Consider the following 19,003-nt stretch of genomic DNA (forward strand, 5'->3'; position numbering starts at 1 on the left):
ACGAGTGAATCCCTGCTACAAAAACACCTGAAATTTTATCAATTGCATCATTTTAAATTTTATACATGTGTTTGTCAAAGAGCTAAACTAGTTCTAAATAAATCTAACGTTAAAAAAAACAGACTTTTCAACTGAAGAAAGGAAAACTAATACAAAAAATTTAAATACAGCATTCTTATGACTTTTTGAACTCACCTGAACGCCTCTGTCTGATGTCTTCATAGTAGTCACAGTCATACATTTTCTCTGATATGTTTACATATATGCCTGCAGTGGCCAAAAGACGAAAAACCGGTTTGGTTCCACCCTTTATTGTCTTCATGAAGTTTCTTCCTCCTGTCTTCCTCTAACCACACACTGTTGAAGAGATATGTACTGTAACCAGCACAGTTTCCTGTTTGCTCTCTGAAACTCATTTGTGACATCTCTGTATATGTCACTGCTGAATTAGCTGATTTGAAAGTTGATTAACTCACATAAAAATATATAACCTTTACTTCAGCTATTGAAGCTCATACCCTGGAACATGCACATGCTCCTTCCACGAATCCCCCTAAACACAAAGGCAACCAGTGTTGAGTAGACCTGAAATGTGATTTTTGTTTGTGAGTGAAACACTGACTGAAAACATAATTTTAATTAAATGTTGTACTGAGCCCTTCACCGGTGATGTATTGTGGCCTAGAGTACACTGCAAAAGGGAAAGACTGAGGTTATTCACCACATTTCAGAATATCTTTAACTATACAAGCAGCCACTGCCAGAGTTTGTTTATAGTGACAATTTTATATTAGGCTAGTACCACATCACATTCTGTACAGTCAGCACATACACTCTGAGATTTGTTCAGTTTAATTTTTAGGCTTTGGGCTAGCACTTAAAAGGGAGATTTATCAGCTGTTATGATGTTGGGCTATGATAAATGAGGAGAAACTGTAGAAAAACTGTAGGATCGTAGATGTGCCTGAATAGAATCAGCACTTTAAAGCTTTAAAGAGCACTTTAACGAGTGCTGGACTTTTACATATAAATAAATGCCTAGTGCAATCAAGCCTTCATCAAACATGTCAACAGTGTTTTTGTAATTAGTCTTATTGCCAGAAACAAAGCAAAATTGAAATGAAAATAATGACCATCTGACACTTAATATGCCACAGCGGGGTCTGGGAACCCAGGACACAGATCAGTCAGACAGATTTGTTCAGGTGAATCAGAATTTATTCAAACAAACCCCAAAGATAGAACAATTGGGGAAACCAGCAGGGTTAACCTAACAAAACACTCTCAGGAACTAAATATAACCTCAGCTAATAAGAAGGCACACTCATGTAACCAAGTAGGGAAAAAGAAACTCAGGCTGGATAACTGGGAGGAAGACTAAACTGAGACTGACCAACCTTAATTCATGAAAATAGGCAAAACAACAAAAACCAAGGAACAGCACTCACTCCCAAACAGAACAGAAACCAATCTGAAAAGAATAAACTAAATCTAGACCAACCAAACGGGGATACTCATGGGACAGGGGGAACTAAACTAAAAGGGCAGGCAGGCTCGGGGAATCCAGGGTCTGGTGAGAGGAGCTGGAGCTGGTGAAAGGTGAAAAGCTGAAGCGGAGCTAGCGGCAGGCAAGGCAGGATTGGGTCATCGAGTGTTCGGCTGATGCAGGACCGCCAGGAAGCAGCCACTCAGGGAAAGCAGTCTGGAGGGCCTGGCAGGAATACAGTGGAAGCAGAGGCTATGGTATGGCAGAGAGTGAATGAATGAACTGAGTTTTTAATTGAAGGAATTGTGATTGAGAACAGGTGAGCTGATCACCACAGCTGTCTCCAATCTCTGCAATCAGTAGGTTGCAGGCAGGACAGGACGGGCAGAAGAGGGAGAGGGAGGGAGAAAGAAGGAGCCAGGCAGGGGCTGGAGTGAGCTCATGACAAAATATGGCTCAAGAGCTGCTTTTATTTTCAGACTTTTTAACATATTGCAAACATATAGGACATTCTGTTTCTCACAAGAGAATACATAACACATAACAATACATAACTTGAATGAGGTTTAAAATGATCATACTAAAGAAATATTGTGCTCTAAATTGATTTCACAGTCACACACTAACATGAAAGTGCACTTCTGATTGGACCTGACAGATCATGTTTGTGGCTGAGCTGGTTATCAAAACTTATGGACCTTAGAGGCTATGAAGTGAAAAAAAACTGAAGACTAAATTATCTAATTTACATGTTTCTTTTTGTTTGTTTGTTTTTGTTGTTGTTTTTTTTTAACCTATTTGTAGTTAAAGTTGATGACCATATTTAAAATATTTTAGAGAGATTTTGAGTAAACTTCTCTAAACATTTTTTCACAAAGTCCAACAGTTAAACCTCAGAAATGGTCAAAAGTCCAGCAGGACTCTGGCATTGAAATCTTGAGGTTAACAAAAACATTTAGTTCACAAAAGCCTGACAAAACAGCTGCTTTCCGTTCACTCCTCTATGATGTTTCAGCCTCCTACTGTCCTCAATCGAATGCAGCCACACTGATGTCTCTTCTAGTACTTAAAAAAAAAACATTATTTGACTAGCTAAGGTAAAAACAACAACAAAATAATTTTCACGAAAGGGTTACTTTAAAGGAGACATTTACAACTAATGAGGAAACAGAATCCATTTATTTAGAGATTAGGAAAGGCATGCATCATTATTAAAATCTTAATTTTGGAAGCAAAGCAGTGACTCTTGATGCACATTAGTTTATTATGTGAAGCTTTTCAATAACTTTTAATGCTACACCAAGCCAGCAAATTTGAAAATTATCTTCATATGCACATTAACATATTCAGGTTGTTTATCTGGAGATCTACCATTGTTTCTTTCAACCTGTTGCATAAAAAAAAAAAAGTGCATGCAAGTGCCCCTTTTTCCATCATGTATGGTCGGTTTGCATACAGAATTATGGAGAAACTTTCTTTTCGCATATCCAGTAGTGTTGACTGGAACATGCTACATCATTCCAGCTTTTTTCCTGATAAAAATTATTCACCTCCACACAGTTTTCATTTGTAGCACCATTAGGCTCATGAGTACTCCAGTAGCTGAAACAGAAATAAGAAAGAACAAAATGTGGTCAATCTAAACCCAACATCAGTTCAAGAAACCCTTTGTCTTTTTTAAAATACAGTGTTACAGATTGTTTTAATCATTGGTACATTCTGATCCAAAAAGCTGGTAAATTTTCAACAGGAAAATTGTTTAGTTCTTATTTGAAATAATGTATGAACCTCATGTTTGGTGGAGTCCCATCCACCCATTTCCACACCCCTTCTCTTGTTGCATCAGTCAGCCCAATCCACAAGTTCTTCTGCAATTGTACCACGAAATTCTAGTTTCCAAAGAGACCAAAGAAACCAACTGTAAACAACATACAGAAACTGAAACTTTGTCAATAAGCCGTTTTCCACTACAGGAATTAGTGTGTTTTTGTTCTGACTGTAGGAACCATCCTCGTAGAACCTCTTTCAGGGATGTTAATGAAGTCTGAGCAAGAAAAACCAAAAATATCTGATAATGATAGTAAAAATGTTTTCTGAAGAGTGACTCTATATAATAATCATGTATATTTTATTGAAAAGTATATCAATGAATCTATGATATTTTTTGTACAAATTTGATCTTGCTTCTAAACCTTTGGCCTGTAGTGTGTGTACAGTGTGTCCTGCACACAGATTCAGATAATATAATTCATATAAAAACACCCGCTCACCTGTTCTTCTCTGCTGTTGATAATTACCAGATCTGCACCTTTTTGAATGCAGTCATCTCTACTTTCTTGCCAGTTTTTCATGGTAGAAGAAACATAATAGACACTGTCACTGAAATGGACCCATCCAAAATGTTGTGCTTGGAGAAAAACACATGAAAGAACCTGAATATTGCTTGAACAGCAAGAATTTCATTGCTTGAAGTTAAGACAAAATGGAACAAAAAATAAAATACACAATTTAAAACACTGCAACAACACAACATAAAATAGCTTTGGAAACAAAATGGTGTTTTGGGTTTTTTTTTTTTGAGCAGAATTTACAAAAGAGCCAAAATAATTTAATGGTTGGATCTGATTTGTACAATCTGAGTGAAATGACCTTCTAAGGCTTTTCCAATGTATCACCAGCAATCTGTTTATTTGTATGTACATATTGTTCTTTTTGGGTTCATTGAGTACATAAATGGGCTAAAATATGTTAATAAACTTTCCAGATGGTATCAGACTATTGATAATTCTCTATTTTTACAGTGAGAAATGTCTTTGTGCATCAGATAACGAATGTGAAAACTCCAACACAGTTAAGTCAATGCGTTTGATTACATATTACCTTAGACTTGAGTAAAAAGTCTGTCATCAGTAGTTTATTTTATCATTACAATGTTATATGACGGATGATGTCTGTGTTTATCTGTGGTGGGAATTAGTAAAGAGTTCATCCAAAAAAATCTCTATTACTGTATGTTGTATACGGTTTGGGATGATTGTTGGTCGTTTTCATACTCACCTAAAATACTTAGTTCCCTCTTCAACTTTTCTCTCTCTTGAGTCAGCAAATCATGTTTTGAATCTGAAATTGTGAGTGAAGAGCTTATTAATGTCTACACTATTAATGTCAACAACCAAAAGACAATTCATTTTAAAATAGAATTTCTGTATTCATTGCATTATTTCATTATGTCGTGCATTAATATATCAATTAAAAGCATTTTCCCTAAAGAGCCAAGCTGAGCTCACCTGAGAAATTGCAAATTGCAGTATTTCCTACTGCAATCTGACAAAGTAAAGGAAAAAGTAAAGCAAACTGGAAATACTCCAGTAATGTGTATGTAAAGTATTTAGTCTCACCACACTGACTGACTGAATGAATACCACAACACTGATATGTGTGCAATACTCCACACATACCCCCTTGAATCACTGACTTTGGTAGTTTCGTCTTTATACTCACTTAAGACAAACAGCCGCCTCTCCAAGTTGTCTCTCTCGTGAGTCAGTGAAACATGCTGTGAACCTGTCATTTTGAGTGAAGAGTTTATTATTATGGTCAACAATTAAAAAGACAATTCATTTTAGAGTGTTTGTGTTGCAGTCATATGTTAAATTAAAACATCTTCCCTAAAGAGTCAAGCTGAGTTCATCTGAGAGATTTGTCATGAGGCTCACTGACAGACCATCGTGACAACAGTTTAATTTCACTTTAAGAATCAAAAACACAAAACTATGAACTCACATTTACAAAATCAGATTCTTAGTTTCTTATTTTATTGTTTTTACCACATCACAAGTCTTCATCTGTTTTACTCTGTGTTGCTAACTTGGCAATGTTTACCTTTGTAGGTAACATGTAACACACGTATTTGCCCAATAGGAGACTGTATCAGTTTGGATTTGCACTGATTATTAATGTACATGTATTAAATGTTTTTTTTTCTACGCTGTAGATTAATACTGAAGACATCAAAACTATAAAAGAACACATATGGAATTATGTTGTGAACAAAAAAATGTTAATCTTCAGTATAAATTTACAATATAGAAAATAATACAAGTAAATAAAAAGCATTGAATGAGAAGGTATGTCCAAACTTTTGACCTGTAGTGTAGTTTCATTATTACAGAATTGACAAATGATTTTACATGGGGGTGAAATTTACCAGAGAGCCAAAATCATTTGTCAAAATTGCTAACCAGTGATAAATGAGACTTAAAAGTACTTTCACCTTAGAATCAGGCGTTTACTTTGAATCACAAGGTTTGGCATAGAACCTGTTTATGTTTAATGATGGCAATCCCTAAAAATATGTGTTTTTTAATTGCAGTATTTCCCACTGCAATGGAGTAGAGAAAAAATAAAGTGTATGTGTATGTAAAGTATTTTTTTCCACCTTGTGGACTGACCACAGGGTGACTGAATGCCAAGACACCGATATTTGTCCAAAGTTCTACATAAACCCTCTTAGGTCATTGATTATTGATAGTTTCGTCTTCATACTCACCTAAAATATTCAGCTGCCTCGTCAAGTATTCTGTCTGTTGAATCAGTGAATCATGCTGTAAATCTGTCATTGTGATTAATGGTAACCATTAAATATAATGAGATTAAAACAACCAGAAAGACAATACACTTTAAAATGGAATTTCTGTATTGCATTAATTTATCTGTATAGAGGTTCACAGAACGTTGTGACAACAGTTTTATTTCATTCTAACAGCAACCAAAAATACAACTATAACTCAAATTTATAACATCATTACAAGTTTTCTTCTGTTTTACTGAATGTTGCTTACATTGCCCAAATAGTAGACTTTTATCAATTTGGATCTACACTGATTAATAATGTAGTTTTATTTTCATACTCACTGCTGATAGTCAGATTCCTTTTCAGCATATCTCTTTCTTCTGCAAGACTTTTGTACCTGGCCTCAGCATCTGAAACATAATTTCCATAATTTATTGCATTAAGTTATCAGTGAAACCTTGCTGCTTTCACCTTACAGCAGAATCACTCCAGACAGATGTTCTTTGAAGGGTGAGCTGGACATTGCAAAGATCCTTCAGGACTAGAGAGAAGAATGGCAGAGAAATGAGAACTCTGGAGGTGAAGACTGTCCATTCTTAAGGAGCATGAGGCTGGTGGAAAACACCTTTGGATGTCAAGCCTGACAACAGCAGTGATGGCAGCAGTTTTGTGGAGGGCGTAGATATGAGGAGGACAGGCAGAGGGATGGAAAAAAGAGGTGACTGAAGTGCAAAGCAGGCAGACTTCAGCAGGGAAACAATCTGTCAAACGCTGACAAAGGAATACTTAAAAATTGGGTAGGCGGCTAGTGAAAGGGGAGATCTGGAGGCCACAGGAGCTGAAAAACAGAGATATTCACAACAAAGACTAACAGCTGCAGCTGAAGCAAGCAGTTTATATCTGGACAACTCAGGAACAGGTGGTGAACAGCAGAGAAGTCTCACTTCTTAGAGAGACACCATTTCTTCAGAGAAATTGACAAATAGGTGGCTTCCAAGAGTCGAAGGGGGATGGGATCAGGCAGGAGGTCAGCAGACTGGGAGGTAGAGTGGTTGAGGCAAAAGAGAAGTTGGAAAACAACGTTGTCAGTATGTCACTGGAAGAAAGTAACTTCATCAAAGCCAGTTCTTGGTGCCTCTTTTAAATGGTGGCCAATATGTCCACAAAATCTGGCTCTTTGTTGGGACTCAGTCTGTCTGCTGAAGGCTGTTTTGTCAACCATGTAGTCTAAAATCCCTTCTTGATCATCTATTGGAGTCTTCAGAAAAAGGTTCTCAAAGGAAGAATCTTCAAGCAGTCTTCAGAGTCTGATGCAAACAATGTTTAGTCAATAAAGAGGCTGTAATAACAAATGAGCAAAATTTCAACATTCTCACTAACTATGTGTTTCATCATCTCATATACTTAAGCAAATTTCTTCTAAATTCTCCTACTTTTCCTCCAAAACCGCAAGCCATTCTTTCATATAGAAAACAATCAGCATATTTCTATCATCATTATGCTTGAATGTGTGGTTTGTAGCAAGTGTTTAACCACCTTTCTCTTTCTTAAAAAAAATCTCACACCTTGTTTTTTTCTCTTCTCCTTCTGCAACTATTCCTCCTCATCTCAGAACCTTTTCCCTGGCTTAGGTCATCATAACCTTGGTTTTAACTCCCACATGAGTGCAGAGGGAGACAGAGCTTGTGCTTCAGGCTTTGCTGTATAGTAAAGGTTCTCATTGGGTTGCAGTCTACACTGGATTGTTTAGTGTATACATGAATTCAGTGAACCCGTATTCGTTAAGTTGTATCATATGTTGAGACTTTTGTCTGACTATTTAGCACTGACTTAAGCCTTCTATTTTCCAGTTTTGGCTTTTGTTCAATATCAAAATCCCACATGGTCTTTATGAAGAAAAATATCTACTAGTCCTAAATCCCTCCAGGAATATAGTTGCCTGTACAAGCGTTTCTCTACTCGGTCCATGAGAGTCAGTTGTTCCAGGAGGAAGGTAAAAACAGCTTCAGAACTTTATTTTAAGATGCAAAAATAGAGTCTTACAGGCTGGTCAGCAGATAAGCAAGCAAGAAGTGCAAAAGAGGAATCAGACGAAGCACAAACACATGTAAGTAATGACAAGAGACAAAGGCAGGATGGTTGGTGTAGAGACACAGGTGCTGGCTGGGAGCTGGGAACAGATGAGTGTGAGTCATGTGACTGGAAGCAGCAGGAGGAAGTGAGGACATGTCGTGGATGGGTGCGGTTTGTCGTGAGGCCGTGGTGAAACAGAGAAAACTAAACAGGGCTCAGACCAAAACTGTAACAGTGATGTCTGGTCATGCTGATAAAACTGTGTTCGAATCTCATCCTAAAGCTTGATCTCTCTCTATATGTTGTAAAAAAGATCATTATACTCACCGTACATGGTTCCGTTCAGCGCGTCTGTTGGGTGATTAACATGATTTACAAAAGAATCAGATTATGTATGCAATTAAAGAGGCATTTATCTTGAATTTTCATAGTAGTAGAGAGGTTAAGTGACTTTTGACTTCAAGACATGATGCAAAGGGCCCCTTTGCCATGGAAGTACCTTGGGGCCATAGAAATAAATTTATCCTAAGACACGAGTGAGACCACATTTTGACAGCAATTTTAAAAAGCAGCTGACCATATTTGAGACGCCCTACACCTTTGCTTTGTATATAGCTGTAATGACAAAATGGTGGCCAAAATGTGATCTCACTTGTTTTCTTTGGATAAATTTTTTTGTATGACATACGGTGCTCCCATGCCAAAGGAGGCCTACTTTTGGGGTTTAATCTCCCTGCTATGGTTCAGTTTTCTGTTACTGGTATGCAGTCAGACAGAAATCTGTCATTTTAAAGAATCTTTTTGTTTTATGCAGTTTTTTTTTTCCATATTGGTGAAATTTATAAATATTAGTCCATATTAATGAAATATCCATAAAAATACAAAACTAATGTGAATTTAAATAAAGTGTGTAATGTAAAATAGCATTTGAACCTGTAACTGTGAATAACTATGAAATATCAGTTTTTTAAAGGAAATGGGTCTTTTTGACATTTAAAGATTGTTACATGTTAGATTCAAATTTAATACTGTGAGTATATTCCTAAAGTTACACACAATTAGCGACAGTTAACAAAAAAGGAAGTATGGGTTCTGTAATTTTACATAGATTTGTTTGTTATACAGCAGATATGTTGTATAATTACAAAAATGTTGAATGAATGTGTTCATATCAGTGTATAACATCTATAAGAATACAGTTAAATATTATTATTATTATTGTTATATATTCTATATATCTATAATACCTAGTTTTACTGTTTTTGCACATGTAAATATCATTCATTAAACTTTAAAATCCCCGACAACAAATCTCATGTTAAGTTAAGGTGAGAAATTTAATATTAATTTTGTTTGTTTGTTTGTTTAGATAGATAGATAGATAGATAGATAGATAGATAGATAGATAGATAGATAGATAGATAGATAGATAGATAGATAGATAGATAGATAGATAGATAGATAGATAGATAGATACTTTATTAATCAAGAGGGAAATTCAAGGCATAAATTTAATTTAAGTTAAATTATTTTACACTTACAGTTACTAGACTTCTCCTGGGAATAATAACAATTGATGAAGCTGATTTAATGGATCGAGAACAACTGAAATTGGTGTACAGGAGTTAGGTTTTTTTTTGTTTGTTTTCTGCATACTGTAGTCTTCATATGTTTTGGAGGTTTACTGGCTAAAAAACTGTAGCTGGAGATCATTTTTATGCATTTATTAATTTTCTCACCACTGAGTTACAAGAAGCTTCTGGAACAAATTGAAAGACACACAAACCTGAAATATTATTGTCTTAAAATTTTTGCTCTGTTTTGCGTCGGCAAATATTTGTGTACTTACAAATATCTGCCTGAGACACAGAGCAGCATTAACATTTGTTGAGTCTTGTTTTTGTCATCTTAGCTTCATAGTTTTGCTTGATTTTTCTGCCTGAACTAACTCACTGGTCCATTTCAGAGAAACTTCACCTAAAACATCATCATATTGTGTCATACTATTTATCTAGTACAGGACAGACACCTCTTCAGATTTGTACCCTGATTAGTGGAGTAGTTTTTCATCATACTTACCAGAGTTGGCCTTTAACTGGTCTCTCTCTTCTCTCAATGAATTACGCTGTGAAGCTGTAATTTTCAGTTGATAGGTTACCATTATTTTCAACACAACTTACTTTAGATGTATATTGTGAAGACAAACTACTAGTATTTCTAACACTTATGCAATTGCCCACTTTAGATTTTCTCTTCGGCAAAGAATAAATAGGTGTTGTACTGTGAAATTCTTAAGCATGGTGCATTTAAATTTATCATTAAATGTGCCAGTTATTTTAAATATGAGTCACTGAGCAACAGTACTGTACACCACAGTCCACAATGGTAATATTTAGACAGATTCAATTCTTGAAATTGCTGCAGGAAAGAAAGTTTGTTGCAGTAAGTCTAATTACTGACGCTGTGGGAGGAACCACCTGCATTTGAGCTGAGTTTCAGATATGAGATGCTAAACTGGAAATAGAGACGTGGGACGATGACTTACTGAGAGTCAGATGCAGGGAAATGTTGAGAACAGCCTGTAGGATGCACAGGAGTCCAAAACTCAGAGCAACCAGCCTGAAGAGTTTAAATCCTGTGTAGGACGCACACACACACACACACACACACACACACACACACACACACACACACACACACACACACACACACACACACACACACACACACACACACACACACACACACACACACACACACACACACACACCTAGTGTAATTTTGTAGTCTCTACAGTGTGACTACATAAACTGAGTGATGTTCCCACAACATTATTTATCCAAGTCCATGAAAAATCTGATCAGACTTGATACTGACTGGAGGTTTACTGTAACTCAACCCTTATTCTAAAAATCACCTATTATCTAATAGATCAGTGCGGAACATTTTGAGGAAGTTGAGATGTTCCTTTTTGTTTTCTTCCTCCTCTTTGTATTCTTCTTCTTCAAAGAAAAAAACTTCCTCTTTAATTAAAATCTTAATTGTGGTCCAGAGTGATGGTTATTCATATATGGACACATCCGTGACACTGGAGCAAGAGTTTTCAAAGACTTAGGAAAACTGGTTTGAGGACAGAGACAAAGTTCTGTTAGAAATCATAATGTACATGAAAACTATTAAAATGAGACAACTTCACTGAAGTTAAAACGTGATTTGAAATAAACATCATACTCTGTAAAAAAAAAAAAGAAAAACGTTTTTAAAAAATGTAGTTTTTAAAAAGCTGTTAAAATCTGGCAGCAAGGGTGCCAAAAAAAAATTTTAAAACTGTGGAATACGGTAACATTCAAAAGCATTGAAAATAATTGCAAATATTTGTGAAATATTTATATAACTTTTTCTTTGTAAAAGTACAGATTTTTTATGTGGACATTATTTACAGTTTTGACCTGTTTTTTGATTCTTTTTCTCTTTTTTAAGGTTGTTTATTCCATCAGTTTTTAAATTAATAATTTTTTTCTATGATTTTACAATATACCAATACATTTTTCCCAAAAATGACAGTTTAAAATACAGATGTTTTTTTTTTACAGTGTAGCTAAGAAACCATAAAACAAGATGCAAAACTGAATAAATAGCGAATGCAAATAACATATTTCAACATAAAGCTGATTTTGGAGGGTTTCAAAAATTGAGAATAACATTTTGCATTACTTCAAAGTTTGCAGTTTAATATACAACATAGGATTGTCCGTGTCAGTTTTATTTTTAAAACTCAACCTCAAAATTTTGGGTTTAACTGGAGAATTTTCGTCTCACCAGATGTTGCAGCAGTGACTTTACTGTTTTCACCAGAGCAGCTCTTTGATGCATCTCCCCTGGATGAAGCAGCTCTGAAGTTCTGATACACAGAGATTTCAGGTTGTTCTTCGTGGAAAACCATCTCCATATTTAGTTAGTGGACAGTGACTCAGTTGTTGGTCCAGTGATGTCTTCAAATGGGGCTGATCTCAGATGTCATTCTCCTTTTATAGTTTTTGATACGTGAAACACTTGTTCTTCCTCTTTTTCAGTAAGCCAAAGTAACGTGTCTCATTTGATCACATAGAAAGAAAAAAAATATTTTCCTTTTCTTCACAGTATCAAGTGAATGTGACACAAGAACAAGTAATTTTCTTCTTTTAGAAAGTGTTTCTAAGACCTTTCTTAACTCTGTAAGTGCATGTTTTAACAGTTTTGAATGGTACCCTTTAGCAAAAATTTAAAAATTGGTATTAAAAACAAAATTATTTCCTCATGACTACATTATGAAGACACAATTCTGTCGAAAAAGAATTCATTTTGGTATCGACTCCAATCCAAAGTAGCATCAGAACTCAGCTCTCAAATTAGTCAAGTCAAATTTATTTGTAAGGCACAATTAAAAGTTGTACAATCAAAATCAAGATCAAGATACAAGACCTGATAAAATAAAATTAATAAAATATGCAATTGAATAAAAACACAATAAAAAATGTGTAAGATAAAAGTTAAAACACAATGAAAGATGAAGTCAGAGTGTGAAGCTCTACTGGAATCAAATCAAAAGTTTGTAAATTGTTCTAGAGTTCAGGAGCAGCTTCTGTTAAGGTTTAGATTAAGAAAATTTTAATCCATTCAGGTTAATAGGTCAATAGGGTGACATTTAGTCTTTACTTTTTATTTGTATGAGTAGATAAATTAATTTAAGTGAACTGATTCATCAACTGTGTGCTGATTTTATAGCGTGCTCAGATATCTTGTGGGGACAGTGTATGAAAGTGAAGTGAAACTCTTGTTATTGGACTCTATTTACTTTAAGCCACATTTTTAAGTCAGTCTTTCCCTTTAGCCAAATTAATTGGTCTGTATTTGATCTTTCTCTCTTGTCAGTTTGAATCACTTCTCTCTAATGACATAATTGTCACTGGTCTATGATGGATCTCTTTTATTAGGCGGCTTGTTGCAGCAGGTGTGTTACACGTTATTAAAGTGACAAATCTTCTGAATTAAAAAATGACCTCCAAAAATTGAATGATGATCTTCAGTTTGTTCTTGAGGTGCCTCTAAAATCTGCAGAGTTTGCTTCTGATGTCATTCCGATCTGTGCAGAGTTACTCTGTTTGAAAAAGGTAGTCGCTTGTGATTTTCTACTCAACAGGAAACTGAGGCCTGAATCATTTTAGGACAACCGCCTTTAGTCATTTGACCTGTATGTTGCAGCTGCATGAGCGTCCTTTTTGTTCACTACTGTATATTGCAAGATGCAGAGAACCGGGTAGGAGCTGATTTCTGCTGCAAATTTTAATTTTACTTGAGCGCTTTTGATGAAGACAAGGTGTACTCGGTGAACTAACAAAGATAATTCTGTGGATTAGAAGAATAATAGCAAGGTTGTTCCAAATAGCTCAGCTGGCTGAGCAGGTGAGCCATAAGCAGGGGCTATAGTTGCTGACGAAGCAGTCATGGGTTCAAATCTAGTCCATAGCTATTTACTGCATGTCATTCTCCCACTCTTTTACCCACATTTCTGGTTTTTCTACACTGTCCTATACAAAATAAAGGGCAAAAAATAACTTTAGAAGAAGAATAGTCAGGCTTCCACATGTTGACAGTGGTTTTCAGAGTTGCATTTGCAGTCTTGGTTAATAATCAAATTCTTTCCCATGTCATAAAAATCGTAGATGCACACCAGGGGGCGCTACAAAGATGCATAAATATTTCTTAAAGTTCACACAGCAAGACTGGTGCACCGTTGCACAGCGACTGCAAATTAAAAAATCTTCACGAATGATAATAATGACAAATACGTATTTCACAATATTGAGTTCAGTTCTTCAAAACATTTCGAACAATCTGCACAATAGAAATCGATGTGGACTAAACCGTGGATCCCCATCAAACTCAGCCATCCAATTATTATGTATTTATATAGTAGTTATCATACATAGCTTTTTATATTATTTCTTCTTCAAACAAGAACATTTTCATAGTAAACTGTATAAAGGGTAAATTTGATTCCAAATGACTGCTTTGTATAAACATGCAGAGTAAATTAAAGCAGCTGTTGTTTGTCCAATTTAATTGTTTTTTCTGAAGCTTTCAATCACATCTGCTCCACTTCATTGGGTTGTATATGGCAAGGAAATGGTTAGACCTGTCTCTCTTCTGGCAGATGTCTGATAACTGTCCTCATGATCTTCCTCCTTGGTCTGCTGACTCTTGGTCGACTTTTAAATTTCTTCCCGTTTGGTGCTGGAACCATCTTTAGTTTGTCACTGTGGTTGAACATGAAACAAGATGCTCCTAGTCTCATCTCAGACTTCGGTCATGGATTCTAACTTTTTCTGCAACTAGTCTTTCTCTTCAACCAGAATGTTGTAACTGGTCTGTAACTGGTCTTTCTCTAACACCTGTATCGGAAACTGGTCTGGTAATTCTCTTGGCACAGATTGTTGTACCTGATCTGTAGCCGGTCTTTCTCTTCCACCAGATTGTTGTAACTGGTCTGTAACTGGTCTTTCTCTTCCACTAGATTGTTGTAACTGGTCTGTAACTGGTCTTTCTCTTCCACTAGATTGTTGTAACTGGTCTATAACTGGTCTTTCTCTTCCACCAGATTGTTGTAACTGGTCTATAACTGGTCTTTCTCTTCCACCAGATTGTTGTAACTGGTCTATAACTGGTCTTTCTCTTCCACCAGATTGTTGTAACTGGTCTATAACTGGTCTTTCTCTTCCACCAGATTGTTGTAACTGGTCTGTAACTGGTCTTTCTCTTCCACTAGATTGTTGTAACTGGTCTGTAACTGGTCTTTCTCTTCCACTAGATTGTTGTAACTGGTCTATAACTGGTCTTTCTCTTCCACCAGATTGTTGTAACTGGTCTATAACTGGTCTTTCTCTTCCACCAGATTGTTGTAACTGGTCTGTAACTGGTCTTTCTCTTCCACCAGATTGTTGTAACTGGTCTATAACTGGTCTTTCTCTTCCACCAGATTGTTGTAACTGGTCTATAACTGGTCTTTCTCTTTCACTAGATTGTTGTACCTGGTCTATAACTGGTCTTTCTCTTCCACCAGATTGTTGTACCTGATCTGTAGCTGGTCTTTCTCTTCCACCAGATTGTTGTATCTGGTCTGTAACTGGTCTTTCTCTTCCACCAGATTGTTGTAACTGGTCTGTAACTGGTCTTTCTCTTCCACCAGATTGTTGTATCTGCTCTGTAGCTGGTCTTTTTCTTCCACCAGATTGTTGTATCTGGTCTGTAGCTGGTCTTTCTCTTCTTCTCTTGCGAATCCACGCATTTTCATAAACAATTTCTGAATCGTTGTGGTAATTTTCTGAAGGTCTTTCGACATTAGCATAGATGTCAGATAACTCATACATGATGTTCAGCTCCAGCGATGTGTTTGTTTGTTCTTGAAGTGTCTGCTGGCATGAAATTCTGCAGAATGCTTCTGAAATTAGGAGTTAACACCTTTAAAGCAAGGCAGTCACTTTTCTATTTATACGTGTAACTCTCATCAACAGGAAACTGGGGACTATCAGCAAACATTTTAGGGCAACCACCTTGACCTGTATGGTACAGCTGCACAAAAAGTTGTTGATATTTAGGTTAGAGATGTATTGCAAAGAGCAAATGTCATACCTGTATGCATTGATAGTGGAGCTTGAAAGTTTGACAGCCCTCTAAACGTTTCTGTATTTCTGCATAGATATGACATCAAGTCATCAATGGACAAAGACAACCCAGTTAAACAAATGAGACAAAACTATTTATGGAGGGTAATGATCCAATGTCACACATCTGTGAGTGGATAAAGTGTGTGAATCTTTGATAGGGATTTAAACCTATCCCTTCATGTAGAAATGCTTCAATTCTGGGGTGTTGGGTTTCCTCGCGTGAAGTGGTTGTTTCAAATCCTTCCACAATATCTCTACTGGATTAATTTCACCTTAAACTTGTTTTTATTCAACCATTGTTCCTTTGAATCACTCCTGATTGAACTGCAATACGTTTTCACACAAGAAATGATGTCACAGCTACTCATTGAACCCAGGAAGCAGACACCAGACATCAAACCAGTGACTTAAACCAAGGTTATTTCCGAGAACAGAAAATACATACTGTGGCCATAAGCAACATTAGATTTTGAGTTAAAAATTTGTAAAGAGGGGAAGACAATGACAATTTTTGTTTTGTTTTTGCTTCAGACCCATCTGTGGAGCAATGTTTGCAGTCCCATAACTTAATGTAGAAAAGTAATGTAATTAGAGTCCTGTAATTTTGCAGGCTCATTGATGTGTACATATAATCTTTAATGGTACGACACCGCTTTGATAATACAATACAAACCAGTTCTATGAGTTATATGAAATTTGGTCAAATTCTGTCCATGTTTTTTTCTATTCCGATATTCCACCAACCATAACATTTTTATTGTTCACCCTATAAGAGACAGATTTTTTTTGTCATTGGGAAAAATAAAAGTTTTAAAATTGTAGAGCATGGTACAAGTCAGAGGGATACTTAATAAGAAATAAGAAATTTTGCTTTTTGCAAAATAGAAATATAGGGGGATGCATATGGACGAGGTCTCTGACAAGAAATATCACTCTTATGCTTCACAGTATGTATCTCAGTATCCCCATAAAAATATTATAGCATCCAAATTTATGCTGTGCAAGCTTTCACTTTTCTGTGATGTACATATAAATAAGCCAGACAGAAATTATTCTGTCTAATTAGCCTTGATGCATGTCCAGTAATTTGGTTATTACATCATGCTTCTGTATCCTAAATCCAACATGATCACATACACAGTACTGAGCTGTAGGATTGTGAAACAGCGTCCAGAAATTATTGTTCATGAGAAGTGATTTTGTACACTCATACTGAATTTGAAGCGCATATCAGCTTTACAGGGTTTTATTTGTTGATTTATAGAGCCACTTTCTTTTCACAGATCCAGGTCTTTGTCACTGTGCACGGTGCATCATTCCATCCTTTGTCATCATTATTGCGCTTGATTTCTACGCAGTGTTCGTCTTTTTCAACACCATTAGGCTCCCCGTGTAGCCAGTAGCTGAAACACACAAACAAAAAAGAACTGTTTTTTAACAAAGGATACAATCAGGCAACATACTAGAATGTGGTTTAAGTTTAAAAATGAAAAAAGAATTATTTTGAGTTGAATAAAAGAATAATGTGTAAACCGTTGGGTTAGTAGAGTCTCATCCACCCACTTCCACTCTGTGCTCTCATTGTATTTCAGTCCAATCCATATGCGATCTGGAAGTCTTTCTGTGAAGCTCTTACAAAGAAAATCAGTAATCAGTAGAAATGCAACTGATACTGTATTCATCCTATTTCCCTTAATATTAAAACCAATTCACATGCACACACACCTGTTTTTCTTCACTGTCGATAATCACCAGGTCTGCACCTCTTTGCAGACAGTCGTTTCTACTCTCATTCCAGTTTTTCTTCACAGAAGAAATATAATAGAAGCTGTGGTTGAAATGCACCCATCCTTTTTGAAAATGATCATCTGTTTTGGGGGAAGAAGACCATGAATGGCTCACGAATTTACAAAGAAATTTACATTTACAGTTTCCATCAGGATTCTTTTGATGCAACGACAGCTTCTGCTTACTTTAATGGAGTACAAACAATATCTCCCACAAAACAACTAAATATTTGTTACAGCTGTGGATGACCATGATATATTGTGAGTGAATGTGCCATGTGATATATGACACCAAGGTTTGACCTGGTCTCAATAACTCTTCCTGTTAGGACTGTTTAAATGACCAGAAACATTTTTCTGAAACTGTTTTGTCTAACTTTCTGTTAACCAAGTCTAAACTGATCTAATTTTTCTTTACATGCACATGCATAAGGATAAATTTGGGGTTCAGTTTCATTTTGATTTCCTTTCATTTTAAGGATTAGATGAGCTATCTTTCATAGAGCTTTAACTGTTGACATGACAATTTGTGATTTTAAACTTCACCAAACTTGTATCTTTGTCTAATTCTCAGGCAACCTGAATTTATTTATTTATTAGAAATTACAATGTAACTGAATGTCACATTGCTATGGCATTAATAATCAAGTCATTTACACTTTGATGAAAATGGTCTTTAATAAAAATAGCAATAAAGTATTAAATATAAGAGGTCTGTGGGTAATGTAGTGTCAGAGTGACAAAGTGTTGTCTCTGCTGACACAAAATGATTTCAGTTGCAAGTTTAGTTAAATGATAAGATCAGTATCACTCTCTATTCTGCATGGTAAATTGTTAGGTATTCTTAATTTAGGACTCTCCTGAATTTAAGCTAAAGTACACTAATCAGCTAAATCAACAAGAGTAAAAATTTAACTGTTTATTTGTTAGCTGGGGAACAGAATCTCTGCTGGTTTCTTGACAACTGCTGCCAGCCAAAGCCTTTTACAAACATCTTGACACTGTTTATATGAATGACAAAAATGTGATCTACTTCAATACCTCCAATAGGTGCTTATGGCCCACTGTGTAGGACGAATAAACCTTTGTTTGTTTTGACCAGATCGAATCCCTTTACTTCCTTTTGAAAAAAATATTGTCAGTGGTTAAAGTGCTCTGAATGATGGTTAGGACGTGGATGACTGAACGAGTTTTTATTGTTTTCTGAGTGACTAGTTTAAACAACGTGGTCTCAGTTTGTTCCGATGTATTTTAGCAAATCCAGCTGATGCTTTGCTGCGTGTTGTTCTGATGGGAGGCTGCTGAGGGTCTGAGTGTTTCTGAGAACAAACCCGAGTTAAACCTGAAGTTCTGCTCTGGATCTGTTCCACTGAACACACAA

At 35.9% G+C, this 19,003-nt stretch overlaps 1 protein-coding gene across 1 annotated transcript; it reads right to left on the bottom strand.

Moving 5' to 3' along the window:
* Window positions 1-1,104: 1,104 nt before the first annotated feature.
* LOC111585100 (C-type lectin domain family 4 member F-like) lies at window positions 1,105-12,109 on the bottom strand. The gene is made up of 11 exons (XM_035941049.2): window positions 11,952-12,109; window positions 10,678-10,767; window positions 10,212-10,265; window positions 8,460-8,483; window positions 6,401-6,469; window positions 6,036-6,098; window positions 4,988-5,050; window positions 4,544-4,606; window positions 3,757-3,893; window positions 3,275-3,375; window positions 1,105-3,088 (listed from the first exon to the last, which is right to left on the bottom strand). The coding sequence occupies exons 1-11, from the start codon at window positions 12,079-12,081 to the stop codon at window positions 2,947-2,949; spliced, it is 936 nt and encodes a 311-aa protein (XP_035796942.2). The 5' UTR covers window positions 12,082-12,109; the 3' UTR covers window positions 1,105-2,946.
* Window positions 12,110-19,003: the final 6,894 nt, after the last annotated feature.

Source organism: Amphiprion ocellaris, chromosome 4, assembly GCF_022539595.1.
Source record: "Amphiprion ocellaris isolate individual 3 ecotype Okinawa chromosome 4, ASM2253959v1, whole genome shotgun sequence".
Classification (NCBI taxonomy): domain Eukaryota; kingdom Metazoa; phylum Chordata; class Actinopteri; family Pomacentridae; genus Amphiprion; species Amphiprion ocellaris.